General features: G+C 35.9%; 1 protein-coding gene across 1 annotated transcript in view; it reads left to right on the forward strand.

The window, feature by feature from the left end:
• PCLO (piccolo presynaptic cytomatrix protein) overlaps positions 1 to 13,758 on the forward strand; it is a 371,031-nt gene that overhangs the window by 317,063 nt on the left and 40,210 nt on the right. The window contains exons 21-22 of the mRNA XM_037066144.1: positions 4,792 to 4,933; positions 10,927 to 11,000. Coding sequence (XP_036922039.1) covers positions 4,792 to 4,933; positions 10,927 to 11,000 — 216 coding nt within the window. The remainder of the gene's footprint in view (positions 1 to 4,791; positions 4,934 to 10,926; positions 11,001 to 13,758) is intronic.

Genomic DNA, 13,758 nt, shown 5'->3' on the forward strand with positions numbered 1-13,758 from the left:
ATAAAACCAATGACAGAATATCACAGGCAGCAAAATTTTATACTTTCCTAGCATGAATTTTGAGGTAGGCAGAGACCTCATAAACTTTATGTGACATAATTGGATGTGATAGAAAAGTGGCTAGGATTCCCTAGTTTTGATTCTCTTTCTGTCCTTATCAATGAGCAAACTGAAAAAAAGTCAGATAATCTTTCCAGGGCTTAGTTTTTCTATAAGTGAAAACAGGGCTCAGGAGCCGGTTATCTCTAAAGTCCTAACCACCTTTTAATTTCCACGGTTCCACATTGTAAAGTTGTCTTCAATTCTAATCTGTGGATTTTGAGCACAGCGCTGCCATCGTGTGGTAGGTACAGTGATAGTTCTGCATTTTTAAGTACTATCGTAGTGGCCAGGGGAAGAAAAACTCAGAGCGAACTAATTGAAGACAGATGTGCAGCCAAAGAAACACTATTAGGTTTAATTACCATTAGCCACCGTGGAGTAATACAACAGAATGATTGTCTAACCATCTATCATTGGAAGAAAATGAAAAAGTCAAAAAATAATTTAAAGCAGATTAAATTGCCTCACAGAAGATAAAATTTGTTGACCCAAAATGCCTCATCAATAATTGAGTCACAAAAATGATTCAGCACCCTAGGATTTATTCCTTTTCTAAAGACCAGCGGAGCATGCGCATTCTATCAGAGTTCCTTACTTGATAGGACAAACAAGAATTCACAAAATGTGCGTGAAGAAGTAGACTCCAGACATGCCCTTTGTTAAATAAACCTTGATCCTTCTGTAAAACACGCATTCCTCATGTGTGATACACAGACACATGACGTATCCATGCGTGATAGGCCCATGATGTCTGGAACTCTGATGAAGAGTCGGAAGAGTTAAGCAGAGGTAAAATATTTTTAAATTGTTCATTTTGAAATCCAAAAATTACGGAAAATCATACTGAGTTTTAATGTTTTAAAATAGTTTCTTCAGAACGTAGAAATGCAACAACAAGAAGTGGAACTAACCCCAGTACTAACCCAATAGCATCTTCTTGCGGTGCCTGTGGAATGTTACTCCACGTGTCGTTTTCTGTTGTCATTCCACTTTAGATATTTACATATAATACCCATGGTCTGTTATAAACTTTTTTAAGTTAAAGCTATGCTCTCCCGTGTTTAATGTATTATCATTAAATATCTCTTTCAATCACCACTTTTGCGGGGATGGGGAAACAAAGCATCTAGCTGAATGATCACATTTTTCTGTATAGTATGACAGACTAAAGTGGCCGTTGATGGCAAATTGGTAATTTCTATAAAACACACAGCTGGGTAATATGAAATATTTCTAAGTCATTTAGTTGCGTTAGTCGTTTGGTTAAGGGAAACCATTATTCATTTATTAGTATTCTTTTATTAAACGTTGCTGTAGCATAGTCCCAGGATAAGATTTTAAGAAGGCGGCACTGGAGAAAACACAGGCTGGTTTTTGAACAATGACATGAATATACCGACTACAATTAGAGATCCGAGTAGTAATTGTCAAGGAGAGAGATGTGACCCTGTGCTGAGAGCACAGGTACGGGAGCAGTCCCTTCTGACTGGAGAGATGAGGCAAAGGCAGGAAGCAGGGCTGTTGCTGAGCTGAGCCAGGCCTCTACTGATAAGTATGACTTCGATATGAAACAGTGTCAGGCACAGGGGAAGCATAATAACATTGGAAAGAACAGCCTCAGTCAAGTTCAGGTAAAAGAAAAGCAGACCAAAGGGAGTCAGGCTGAAGGGTCTGAGTGGGCTTCCAGGTAAAGCATACAAAGGAGAATCATAGATAGGGGACACATTCGGAAAGGAACCGATGATAAAGGACTTTTAGAAGCAAACTAAAGAGTTTGACTGACTGCTTATGCTATGATAGATATATCCTGGTAAAAAGGGAAGGTCCATTCTGCATTTTAATTGAATTTATTTACAAAAACTGAATGTCAGGCTCTCTAATTCTACCCTACACTTACATATCAGATTGAGAATTGAAAAGGCAGTCAAGCACCAGATGTTTTGTTAAGATAATGCCAAACACCCATATTTATTTAAATTAGTTACCTGACTTTTAACTACCCAAAATTTCTCTAGACTCAATCTTACAGGTAATTTTGTTTGCAAAGCTGTTAGGTAGATGAGACTTAATTTCAATACCTGTAAATGTTCCATAGATTTAGTTTTGTTTCCTTTTATATTCTTATAAAATGCCATTTATTTGCATTTAAACAAACAGCATCTGCGGTCTTTCCAAAGGAGATCTCTGTTCACATAGATGAGGTGAAAGAGCTGTCTCTCCTTCATATTGGGGTCCAGCACAGATAGCGCCCCCTTTTTAATTGCAAAATCTTTTATTACAAAATCATGAGCACGTGATTCTGTAACATAACAATGTCACACTCAAGCACACCATTTGACATTTTAGGCAAAACGTTCAAGTTGCCGTTCATCTCATGCAAGACATTCACGTACCCTGCCAACCTCACTCAAGCAGGCCTCACTTCGGCTGGACCTTCTTCCTTTTTTCTTACATTGCTTTGCATTCCGCACACATCTCAAATTTCCCAGAAGGGGAACAGAACTAGAAATTATATCAGGTAAAATCAGCGTTCCAAAAAGAAAGATTTAATATTTTAAATGTAAGTAAGGCATTATTTCTAGAATGTGGCTATTTTGATAAATTATAAGATTTGGTGGGGGGTGAAAATTGTTTTAATTTAGTAAAAATACATTGATTTACAAATACTGTTTATTAATTAAGGTTTGTCTTTGAAAATAGTATATTGTTAGTTTTCAGTCAATGAAATTAAAGTTTTTTTATTCAATATCATACTAAAATTATAAACAATCTTGGTGGGATTATATGACAATCAAAATATGTGACAGCTTTCCTATGTTTACAGTCAGTTGACTAATCTGACGTACTATGTGGTTGATTAAATAGTTTACCTCATAAATGTTAATAATTTTATATCAGTCATTAACTTTCCACGTTGAACATTTTTTGAATGTTTAATACCTAATACACCATTTGGGTTTCTTCTAAATAATTTGAAGAAAATATTAAACAAACATTCTGTCCCTGCAAATCTACTCCTATGGGTTACTAGTAATTCACTTGTCACTGGCTATTTAACAGGATGCAAGCCTTTTTCTAAATAGCTATTGCCAGCTACAGACATCTGATAGGTAATTGACTAACAAATATTTCTATTCCCACCCCCCCATTCTGAGAAAGGGGTCCTACAAGCATTGGAAGAGATATAAAATTTTCTGGCAGCTTCCGAGAATACGTTGTCCTGAAATAAGGAAAAAGCGAAAACGTTTGAGAGACTCAGTCCCGATTTCCCTGTTGATGCCCCACCCCTACATGGTTTCCTTCACCATCTCTGTATTTTCGCGTCGTTCGGTTATATTGATTACATTAAAATTCCCCCACATCGAAGTCATTGGGCTTGTATATAGTTCCTTAAGAATTATGTTGCTATCTAAGGATCATTAAAAAATTAGCAACCATTCATCCCGTGGTATGAATCTATCCCAACTGCTTATAAAACTTTTGATTGAACAGAGATGTATCCATGAAAGAGAGACCCTTAGCTTGGTAGCCTAGAGCAGTCCAGAATTAGAAGAGAACCCAGGCCAATTTACTGTCAGGGACTAGGTACACTCAGGGACAGCAGGGAAGAGCCATTGATGAGAGCTTGGGGTATGGCACGGTGAAGAACAGCACGTCACTGGGCTCTTGCTTCCTCTCGCTCCTCATAGGCACAAGCTTGTGAGACAGGCATTACTGACCCCATGTGCTCCAATGAGGAAGCTGAGACTTCTTAGGTTTCCTACAAAATGAGTCGGAATTCAAAACCACATCAGGAAGATCAAAGCTCATGCTCTCCAACTCTGACCAGATTGAAGAGAATAAGTAACAATTGTAAAATTTGCCTGGAGGATCTCCTCTCTACAAAAATGAGGGGGAAACGCTTACCCTCTCTTCTTTTTACATCAAAAATTCCCCTAAATCTCCTCTATTCTAGAACTCCACTAATAATAGTAGTACTATACTCCTACTGCATAATTTACAGCACAAAGGTATTATGTTTCTGTGGGAACATGGATTCTTATATCCAAAAAAAAATCAAACTCATGAAATTTTAAAAATAAGTGCTGATCACAAACTAAGAAATGCTTAAAGGAAACAAATATCTTTACATTGAGGAACCTGCTGGAGGCAGTTGGTAGAGCTGCATATAAACAAGCACAGAATTTTCAATCACTTCTTGAAATTATTTGTTCTATTGTGTATCCTCATTTCTCAACAGAAAAATAGATTGTTAGTTATTAACATGGAAATAATGAAGCAATTTTCCTTACCCTGCTGTTTTTATCTACCCAACTCTCTCTAAATTCCTTTCACCACACAATAGCCGAAATTTGTATTTGCTTGCCATATCGTTATTGCACTGCTGTACAATTAAACCACAAATAATAATAGTAGAATAGTTATATACTGTTTAACTCAGTCTAAAAATATGATGGCTTATCCCTGAAAGTGATTATTTTTCCCTTTATGTCCAATAAAGCAATCCTGTATGCTAGTGTTGCCACTGTGCATTGCCCCTTAAGGAAAACGAAATGAAAGGCAGGTTAAGAAATGTGGAGTTCTTGCTTCTTTATACGTGTAAATGAAGAAAATGCATAAGTATGCATTTGGAGATCGCTGGGAGCATCACTGATTCACTGTGCTGTTGACTCTTCCCACACCATGCAGCAAAGCCTACCAATCACCGGCCTGCAGAAAGCTCCGTGTCCACCGGCTCCTCGGGCAGCAGCTTTGGCAGTGGGTATAGCGTGGACAGTGAAGGAAGCAGCAGCACTGCAGGGGAGACTAATCTATTTCCTATTCCAAGGATGTAAGTGGTTCCTTTTTTCTCACTACAAAGCTAGCAGCATAGTGAGTAAGCTCTTCTTACCATTGAACAGGAAATAACCAGATAATTATCCAATTCTGACTCATTGTCCCTGAAGCACTTCCACTGTTCATGCTTACATAAATAATAGACTATACAGGAAAGAATGTATTAATTTAGTTAATTCTAAGGATGAATGCTGGTCACTAGTAGCATTACTTAATTAGTGCAATTTGTATTTAATGGAAAAACTGATTTAAAAAATCTGATTAGCTATGGCTGACTTGTGCTTTAATGACATAATGACCAAACAAACATTATTGTTACTTGAGATAAACATAGATTCATTTACTTTGAATCAGGAGAGATTTAAACATATTTAAAGAACTCACATATCATATTTGAAGTAGATAACACACGGGGCTCCTCACACATCTTTTTCAACCATAAACCTCAGTACAAGTAAAATCAAAGGTTTTGAGTATTTTCGTATTCTCTAGAACAAATATCATGTAGTACATAGGTCCCTGAGTAGATACTTTTGGAATAAAGTTCATTTATAATATGTAAAGCCTCAAAAATCATATTGCAAATTAAATTAAAACTACTTTCTCATTTAGAATGTGCTAAAATGGGTTTAATCATATTGGTGGCAGAATTCAGCAGCACCCAAGATAAATATGCAGGTTTTGTCTGTTCCAATATAAAAACTGAAACATTTAGACCTTCCCTTCTCCTCCCCAGTAGTAATTTTCTGGGTTTTCAAAAACACTACTGGTCCACGTAGATGCAGAATCTAGGCCAGGGTGAATCCAGCCTGCCATCTGGTTTTGTAAGTTCTGTGAGTTAAAAATAGCTTTTGGATCTTTACATGTTTTAAAGAGAAAAAAACAGTAGAGAATAGCATTTCATGACACATGCAAATCATATGTAATTGAATTTTCAGGGTCCTAAATTAAGTTTTATTGGAAGCCAGCCACGCCCATTCCTTTATGTGTTCCTAATGTCACTTCCCACTACAAGGACAATCGTGAGTGATTGTAAGGGGGGGACCCTTCGAAGGAGACCATTCACACCATTGGCTCTCTGTCCCTTTACAGAAAGACCTTGCAGACCCCTGGGCTGGAACCCGGTTAAAGGGTCTTTTTCATTTTCTTCAAAGTTGAGTTAAACGTTCTTGGGAGTGGAATTTCTGTTTCTCATTTTTTTAACGTCAAGCGTTTTTCACATAAACTTTCATTTTGATCTGCAGAATAGTACTCATATTGGATAATGGCTCAATTTACAAAAAGCAAAATAATGGGGGAAATGTATCTGTACATTGAAAACATGCTCATTTTGTGATTTTCTAGTTATATTTTTCCTAAATTGAGCATTTGTTGGATCATGTCTGTCTTTTATTTTTTAAGACTTAGCCACAGACCAATAAAATTATTTGTATTTGATCACTTCTCTTTTATTGAAAATCATTTCTAAAAGAAGTCTGACCTCATTGGTTCTCAGCCCCTGGTGATCCAGTTTGAAGAGAATTTTAGTAAATTCATTGAATTCCTCTCTATAAATTGCAAATATCATATGAATTCAAAAGGTTTTGCATCATACATCCCATAACAACTTTGCCATTTATCCTTGCCTTTCAAAATACTAATTTTGCACTGATGATACAGTTACAACTTTTGGAGAGTAAACTGTATCATTTCCTGAATATTGAATATCTGAAGTAGAAGTATATTACATATTTTTACTACATAGCAGATTCCAGTTCTGATTTCTTCCACATTTTCCTATTTTGCTTGTAAATCAAAGTCTTTCAAAACTGCCTAGGAGACTCTTATTCTTTCATATGACGCAACCAAAAATTCCCTTTTGCAAAGCATTACAGGGGATACATATGTAAAGGCAGAATTTAGTAGCGTTTTTATATACCCCCTTGTGCCTAACACAATTGTTGCCTGGGCAAACATAAGGGCTCAGTAACTATTTGGTGACTGAGTAATGAAGATAAATTATAAATTATATAGTGAGAAACTTCTGAGCTGAAGATTATTGCATCCTTCACACAACTCAGGTACAACTCACAGGTACTTTTTTTTTACTTCATTTAGCTTCATAATGCTGCCAAAAAATTCTTTTTTTTAAGATTTTATTTATTTATTTATCTTTAGAGGGGAAGGAGAAGGAGAGAAACATCAATGTATGGTTGCCTTTCGTGGGTCCCCTGCTGGGAGTTGGCCTGCAGGGAACCAGCCCGCAACCCAGGCATGTGCCCTGACTGGGAACCGAACCACAATCCTCTGGTTCACAGGCTCAATCCACTGAGCTACAGCAGCCAGGGCTTCAAAAATTTCTATACAATCATGGAAATTCACTTAATGTACATTTTAACTAAGTATCTAATGTTAGAATCAGTTTTCATTAGAAGCGATGACTGCATGTCATCTGGGGAAACAAAAAGGTGCTTGGAGGGACCTGGGGTGAATAGGGAAGGGTGGGGTATGGGCATCCTGGCATTTTTGGTCAAAAGCGGCTCAGCACTCAACATGGTGTCGGCAGGTGCACTGCTAAATCACCCTGCATGAAATGGGCAAACAGGTTGAGTCTTTTTTAAAAAGTCACTGAAGCCAAACGCAGCCTCTCCCAAACACTCCAACTAGTACACTCATAGAGATGGGTTTCTAGAACAATCGCCTAGCAGGGAATGCCTGTACTAGAAAGGTGCCACCCTCCAGAAAATAATTCTCCTTTGTTTTAAGGGAGGAGGTTCCCCCTTATGTATTTTTCAATTTAGTGCTTTTGTTTTCTTCAACTAAGTACCCGGAAGTGAAATTGCTACGTGGTATGTTAGCTCTACTTTTAATTTTTTGAGAGATCTCGATCCTATTTTCCATAGAGTCTGCAGTAATTTACAATCCCACCAACAATCTATGAGGGCTCCCTTTTCTCCACAAATGCCAGCACTTGTTATTTGTGGGTTTATTGGTGACAGCCATTCTGATAGGGATGATGTGACATCTCATTTGGGTTTTAATTTGAATTTCCCTGATGCTTAGTGATGTTAAGAATGTTTTGTCTGTTGGCAATGTCTGTGTCCTCTCGCCCATGTTTAATTGGATTGTTTTTCATTTTGGTGCTATGTTGTATGAGTTCCTACATATTTTTTATATTAGCCATTTATCAGAAGTATCATTTGCAAATATGTTCTCCCATTAGATTGTCTTTTGTCTTGTTGATGTTTTACTTCACTGCACAAAAACCTTTTAGTCAAATGTAGCCCTATTTGTTTATTTTTTTTCTTTTGTTTCTTTTGCTCTGAGAGCTATACCTAGAAAGGTATTGCTAAGAGTGATGTCAAAGAGTTTACCACATTTTCTTCTATAACTTTTATAATTTCACTTAAACCTTTAATCTTTTGGGGGTTTATTTTGGTACATGGTGTGAAAAAAGTGTTCCAATTCCATTTTTTATGTGTATCTGCCCAGTTTTGCCAACCCCACTTTTTAAAGAGACTGCATTTACCCTGTTGTGTTTTATTATTGTAGATTTGTAGTAATTTTGTATATATTCATATAGAGTATATCTACCTACACATACATATATCTATGTATATACACATGAATATTTGTGTATATAGACTATATTCTGTATATGTGTGTATATGTATGTATATATAAATACATGTGTGTATGTGTGTATGTAAATGCACGTGTATATACATAGCCTGCATATGAATACAAAGTGGGACAAAAGTAGGTTTGCAGTTGTGAATATGCAAAACACAGTTTATTCTTGTATTATTAATAATTATTATTATATTATTGTCCATATGAATAACTATAAACCTACTTTGCCTCATACAAAAAAAAGTACTACGTATCTACAATAATCGAAACAGTGCGGAACTGGCATAGAAACAGATATATGGATCAATGTAATAGAATAGAGAACCCAGAAATCTTCACTTTTATGGTCAGTTAATCCATGACAAAGAATGCAAGGATGTATACTAGGGTAAATATAGTCTCTTTAGTGTGGTATCACCAAAACTTGACAGATACAAGCAAAAAAGGAAATTGGACCAACCATGTTTTTACACCATATACCAAAATAAATGTATATGTGTATATACAATTTCTAATGTTTTGCATGCATTTTGTGTTTCACGTAGTCACAATAAAAACTTGTGCTGAAACCTTTGACTAGAATTTTCAACATGGAACAATGTAATGGCTATCAGGATAAAATAATTTCTGAGTTACATCTGTTCCTCTTTCATTGTGCACAGAACAATTTTTGGGAGAATGATAAAAGGATCTTTAGAGCAGTTTTCAAGTAAGATGTAATTAGGTACTTTTTAAATATTTATTTTGAATTATAATTAACATACAATATTGTATTAGTTTCAGGTGTACAACGTAGTGACTTATATACCTTACGGAATGATCACCCCGATGAATCTAGGACCCACCAGATGTACTTATTATGGTATCATTTCAATGCAGTCCATTACAGCCCTGTGACTATTTTTACAACTGGAAATGTATACCTCTTAATCCCTTCATCTTTTTTACTCAGCCACCCAACTTCCACCCACCCTAGTCTTTCACCATCAATATTGTTTGAGGTCAGGTAGTATAAATCATTCACTTTATTCTTCTTTGGTCAATATTGTTTTGGCTACTTGGGGTCTTTTGTGATTCAATATAAATTTAGGCTTATTTGTTTTAGTTCTGTGAAAAGATGCCATTGGTATTTTGATAGGGACTGCATTAAATACGTAGATTACTTGGGTGATATTGTATGATTAAGTTCTTAAGAAATAAGTACGGTCACATTTTTAGTAAGTTCAGCCAACCAAATATTTTTGTGAAAGTAAGAATTGTTACTAACTCCTGCTGTGTTAGAATTATTGTCTAGAAAGCACAGTATCAATATGTTCATTTGTTCAAGCACTCTTTTTAACATGCATTTTTATTACAGCTTTTAGGACATCTTATACATGTCCATAGAAGGCAATTCCCAAATATTTTATGCTATATAGCTTTCTTCTGACTAAAAAGAGAGAAATGACCTACAGTCTTTTGCCTGTTACATTATCAATATTCTGAACCCACAGTGCTCAAAGTATTATAAATTATTTAGTTGGCTTTCCAACAAGTTCGAGTCTGAAACTAGAAGTAAGTAGCAGGCTCTGGCTGAATTCTAAGGCAATTATGTGCACGCCTACCATTCATACTTTATATTTATTGAATTTTATGATGTTTCAAGCACAGGGTTAAGTACTTCATACAGTACTTTCCATGTAGTTTTCTCATAACCAGATGGTAGCTAATGCTACTGTCCTTATATTGCAAAACAAGAAATAGTCTTCACCAGATTATGTAGATTTGCCTTAGATGACACATAGCATGAAACAGCAAAGCTGAAGCAGAGACCAAGCAGCCTGACTTCAAAAGCCAGGATGCTCCACACAGCTGGAAACACAGGAAGAATCTGAAAGGAAGCCAGTAAGTGAAATAAAAACCTGTGTTATTACAGTATTATTTTATGCTATTAATTCAGAATTTTCCTTCTCATCAACAGATCTGTACAACTCATCATAACTAAGAGTAAAGGTATAAAAAAACCTTCTCGTTTTTTTGAGTTGAAAGTGGAAAATAACCACCCTCAAATTCTAAAGCATTGAAAATTTCATGCTAGTCTGATCTTTAATAAATGAGTCAACAAACAAGACACTGAATTTTGAGGTATTAGTTTGGACTGTGTAGGAATAATAAATGAGTTTCCATTTTAAAATTAACATTATGTATGTGGGAAAGGAGTAAAACAATAAAGTTCATTATGTAGAGCAATTTATTGTGTTTATGTTTGCCACTCAAGAAACTTACTGCAGATCTGAATATATGATGTCATTCTATTCTTGCAGTCTTGGCCTCCTCACTTGCATTTAGGAGAACATAACCAAAAATAGCTTAATCTTTGATTTTCTTTATACACAGAGGGAAGATGGGGCAGAATGGGCAAGAGCCTATGAAACAGCCAGGAGTAGGAGTGGGACTGGCAGACTCGGAAGGTAAGTTCAGGTTCATGGTGCTGGATTTTGGTTGAATCTATACACTACCCTAGAAGTGTTTTGATTTTTTTTATGATGGTTAATTTTTAAGTACAAAAAGCACTATGAAAAGCACTGGCAAAAGCACTATTAAATAAGAATGATTTAAGTTAGAATGATTTTATAACTTCATTTTATAATTTTTCAATGTCCTCAGTTGTAATTTAACATTCCAGTGTTTGGGTGTGAGAACTTCAAAATAGGAAGAAGAAAGAGAATGCTGACAGGATGAAAACCTCAGGGGAAAAAAATCTCCTTCAAATTTTAAAACTTTTTTGTTTAAAATATCATGCTTATAAAAATAAATAATGAAAGGTCATTGGAGTCAACAGATGAAACTAATGATGTAAAAATTATCTTACAAAGAATAATTACTGAACTAACTTCTAAAGTGAAAACCTAATTTGAAACTAAATTTGGCGCCACTAAACAAATGGTAATGTTCTTACAAATGCAAGGGGGAAAAAAAACCCTTAACTTTTGCAAACACATAACCAGTATCTGCAAGGCACACAACCATTGGCTTATCTTTCATAATAATGTGATAATATCCAGTAGCACTGTTATGCTGAACAAATTGTGCCAACCCATCCATAATTTTAACTGTACTTATTATTTTACACTATTCTAAGTACTTCCAATGTATTATGTCATGTATTTCTTAAAACTACGTATGTAGAGAAATGATACCATGTACTTGTTTTACATAAAAAGAAATGGAAGTGTAAACGTCATACGAGATAAGAGCAAGTGAACCCAGGAAAATGATGCCAAATTGCATGCTATTAAACAATGATTAAAGGCACAGGATCACAAGGACGCTCGATGGTGAAATGGGTAACCCAAATTTGGGCTTCAAATCTGGTCCTGGTACCAAACTGGTGGCCTGATCTCTGTGTCTTCAGAAACCTCACCTGACAAGTGCTGGGTCCAAGGGGTGCCTAAGGTGCCTTGTGGAACTAAGTAGGTATCATATTTTTTTTCTGGTTATACTAGAAAAAAATTGGGGTTTGTTCAAAGACTGTGCTTCCTCTCTCTGTTGCCAAAATCCCCAGGGCTCCGTCTTCAATCCACCAGTCCATTTACCCAGCCTCTCTGCACGAACTCATCAATGCTTGTCGATTAGTCCCAAATCTACCATCCGAAATCTATGGAAACCACTCTGAGTATTTAAAGTAAATTTACACGTGGCAATTATTATCACCTGTAGAAGAGACTAAACATGAAGCAGGACATACAGTAAGGTAGCAGAAAGAAGCTGTTGTCTCTGTAGTCTGAAGTCTGAGGATCACAGCAACCAGGACAAACCTGTCTTTCTGGGAGTGGGAAACAGGGAAGCAACACAGCAAACAGTAGAGATATATTCCGAGACCTACAGGATGGGGAGAAATATCCTAGTGTCTCCTTTCCTCCCAGTCTCCAGTCTCTCCAGTACCTGATCAGATCCCACTGGAAGTCAACTGACGAGGAAACAGCCTAGGGAGCAGCTACACTGAGAAGGGGGCAGGAGAAAGACCTAGAATGTGTCTGAAGGAACACAAGCTAACAGGCAGCACAATGTTTTGCATGGAGATCCCATAGTTACATCCCACTTCTTTTGCCCTAAACTTAATTCATCTTCTTCCCTATTTTTGCCTCCTCTTCATGTGTGTCTCTATCACTCACAAAATTAATGCATATTTATACCATCATTTCCATATTTTGTTATCGTTGTTCTTTGATTTAAATTTACCTATTTCTCTACCCATCTCCTCCATAAATCTAAACAACCCTCAGACCAGAGCTCTGGTTTCTCAGCACTTAGCAGAAAGCCTTGCCTCTAAGAGTTAACTTCAAGAATGAGTGAGTGAATTAGTATTGAGTAATATAATATATATAAAAGTAATAGCCATTGATTTTATATGATTCTAGAATTCAAGCATACAGAGAAGCAATTCATGAGCTGTTTATCAAAGTTTTAGCTATTTAATTTCCCATTTCTTTTCATCTTAAAGTTTATAAATGAATTTCTGTTGTTGTCAGTCAATATAAACAGTCAATTCATGGGACAATAAAAACAAACAAAACAGAGTTGGTTGATTTGTTTTTAGATATCATATATTTTCCTTTTGGGGGGAAAAAGTTTCTTTGTGGATTAATACAATTCTCTTGAGATTGTAGGTCTTCTAATGTCCCTCTTTACCTTGGATCTTTTATAATATTCATTTAAGCACTTTATTTTATGAATACCTTGGTCTATTCTAAGGGAAATTTATCTACAAAATGTGCTCTAGGATAGCATACTCTAAATCAAAAGTATACTATAGATTTGAAGTAACCACCTTTATACAGTTGCTTTCATAAATTTTTATTTTTGTTTTAGAACTATAGTGCATAGAATATAGAAAATCATATTGCACAGGGTTGAAATTTTGTGCTGAATGTGTACATGAAAAATGTTAATGCTAAATAGTCATGTTCTTATTCTTCCTATTGAGCAAGTCTACTTATTCAGTATTTTGATTTTTTAAAAATCTGTTTTCCACTTAGTCATTTTTGTCTAACAATGTTTCATCTTCTCCATAGAAGTGACTCATAAATCTTAACCCCAGTGTGAGTTTAGTTCAGTGGGTCAGAATGTGAGCTCAGCCTCAGGTTCTAGGGTTTTGATGGAAAAACCCTAGATGTTATAACCCTGATGTTATAGTGGAAAATAATGATCCTCTTGTGGACTATTTCT

The sequence above is a fragment of the Sturnira hondurensis genome, unplaced genomic scaffold (genome assembly GCF_014824575.4).
Source record: "Sturnira hondurensis isolate 20B ecotype Veracruz unplaced genomic scaffold, ASM1482457v3 Scaffold0016462, whole genome shotgun sequence".
Lineage (NCBI taxonomy): Eukaryota > Metazoa > Chordata > Mammalia > Chiroptera > Phyllostomidae > Sturnira > Sturnira hondurensis.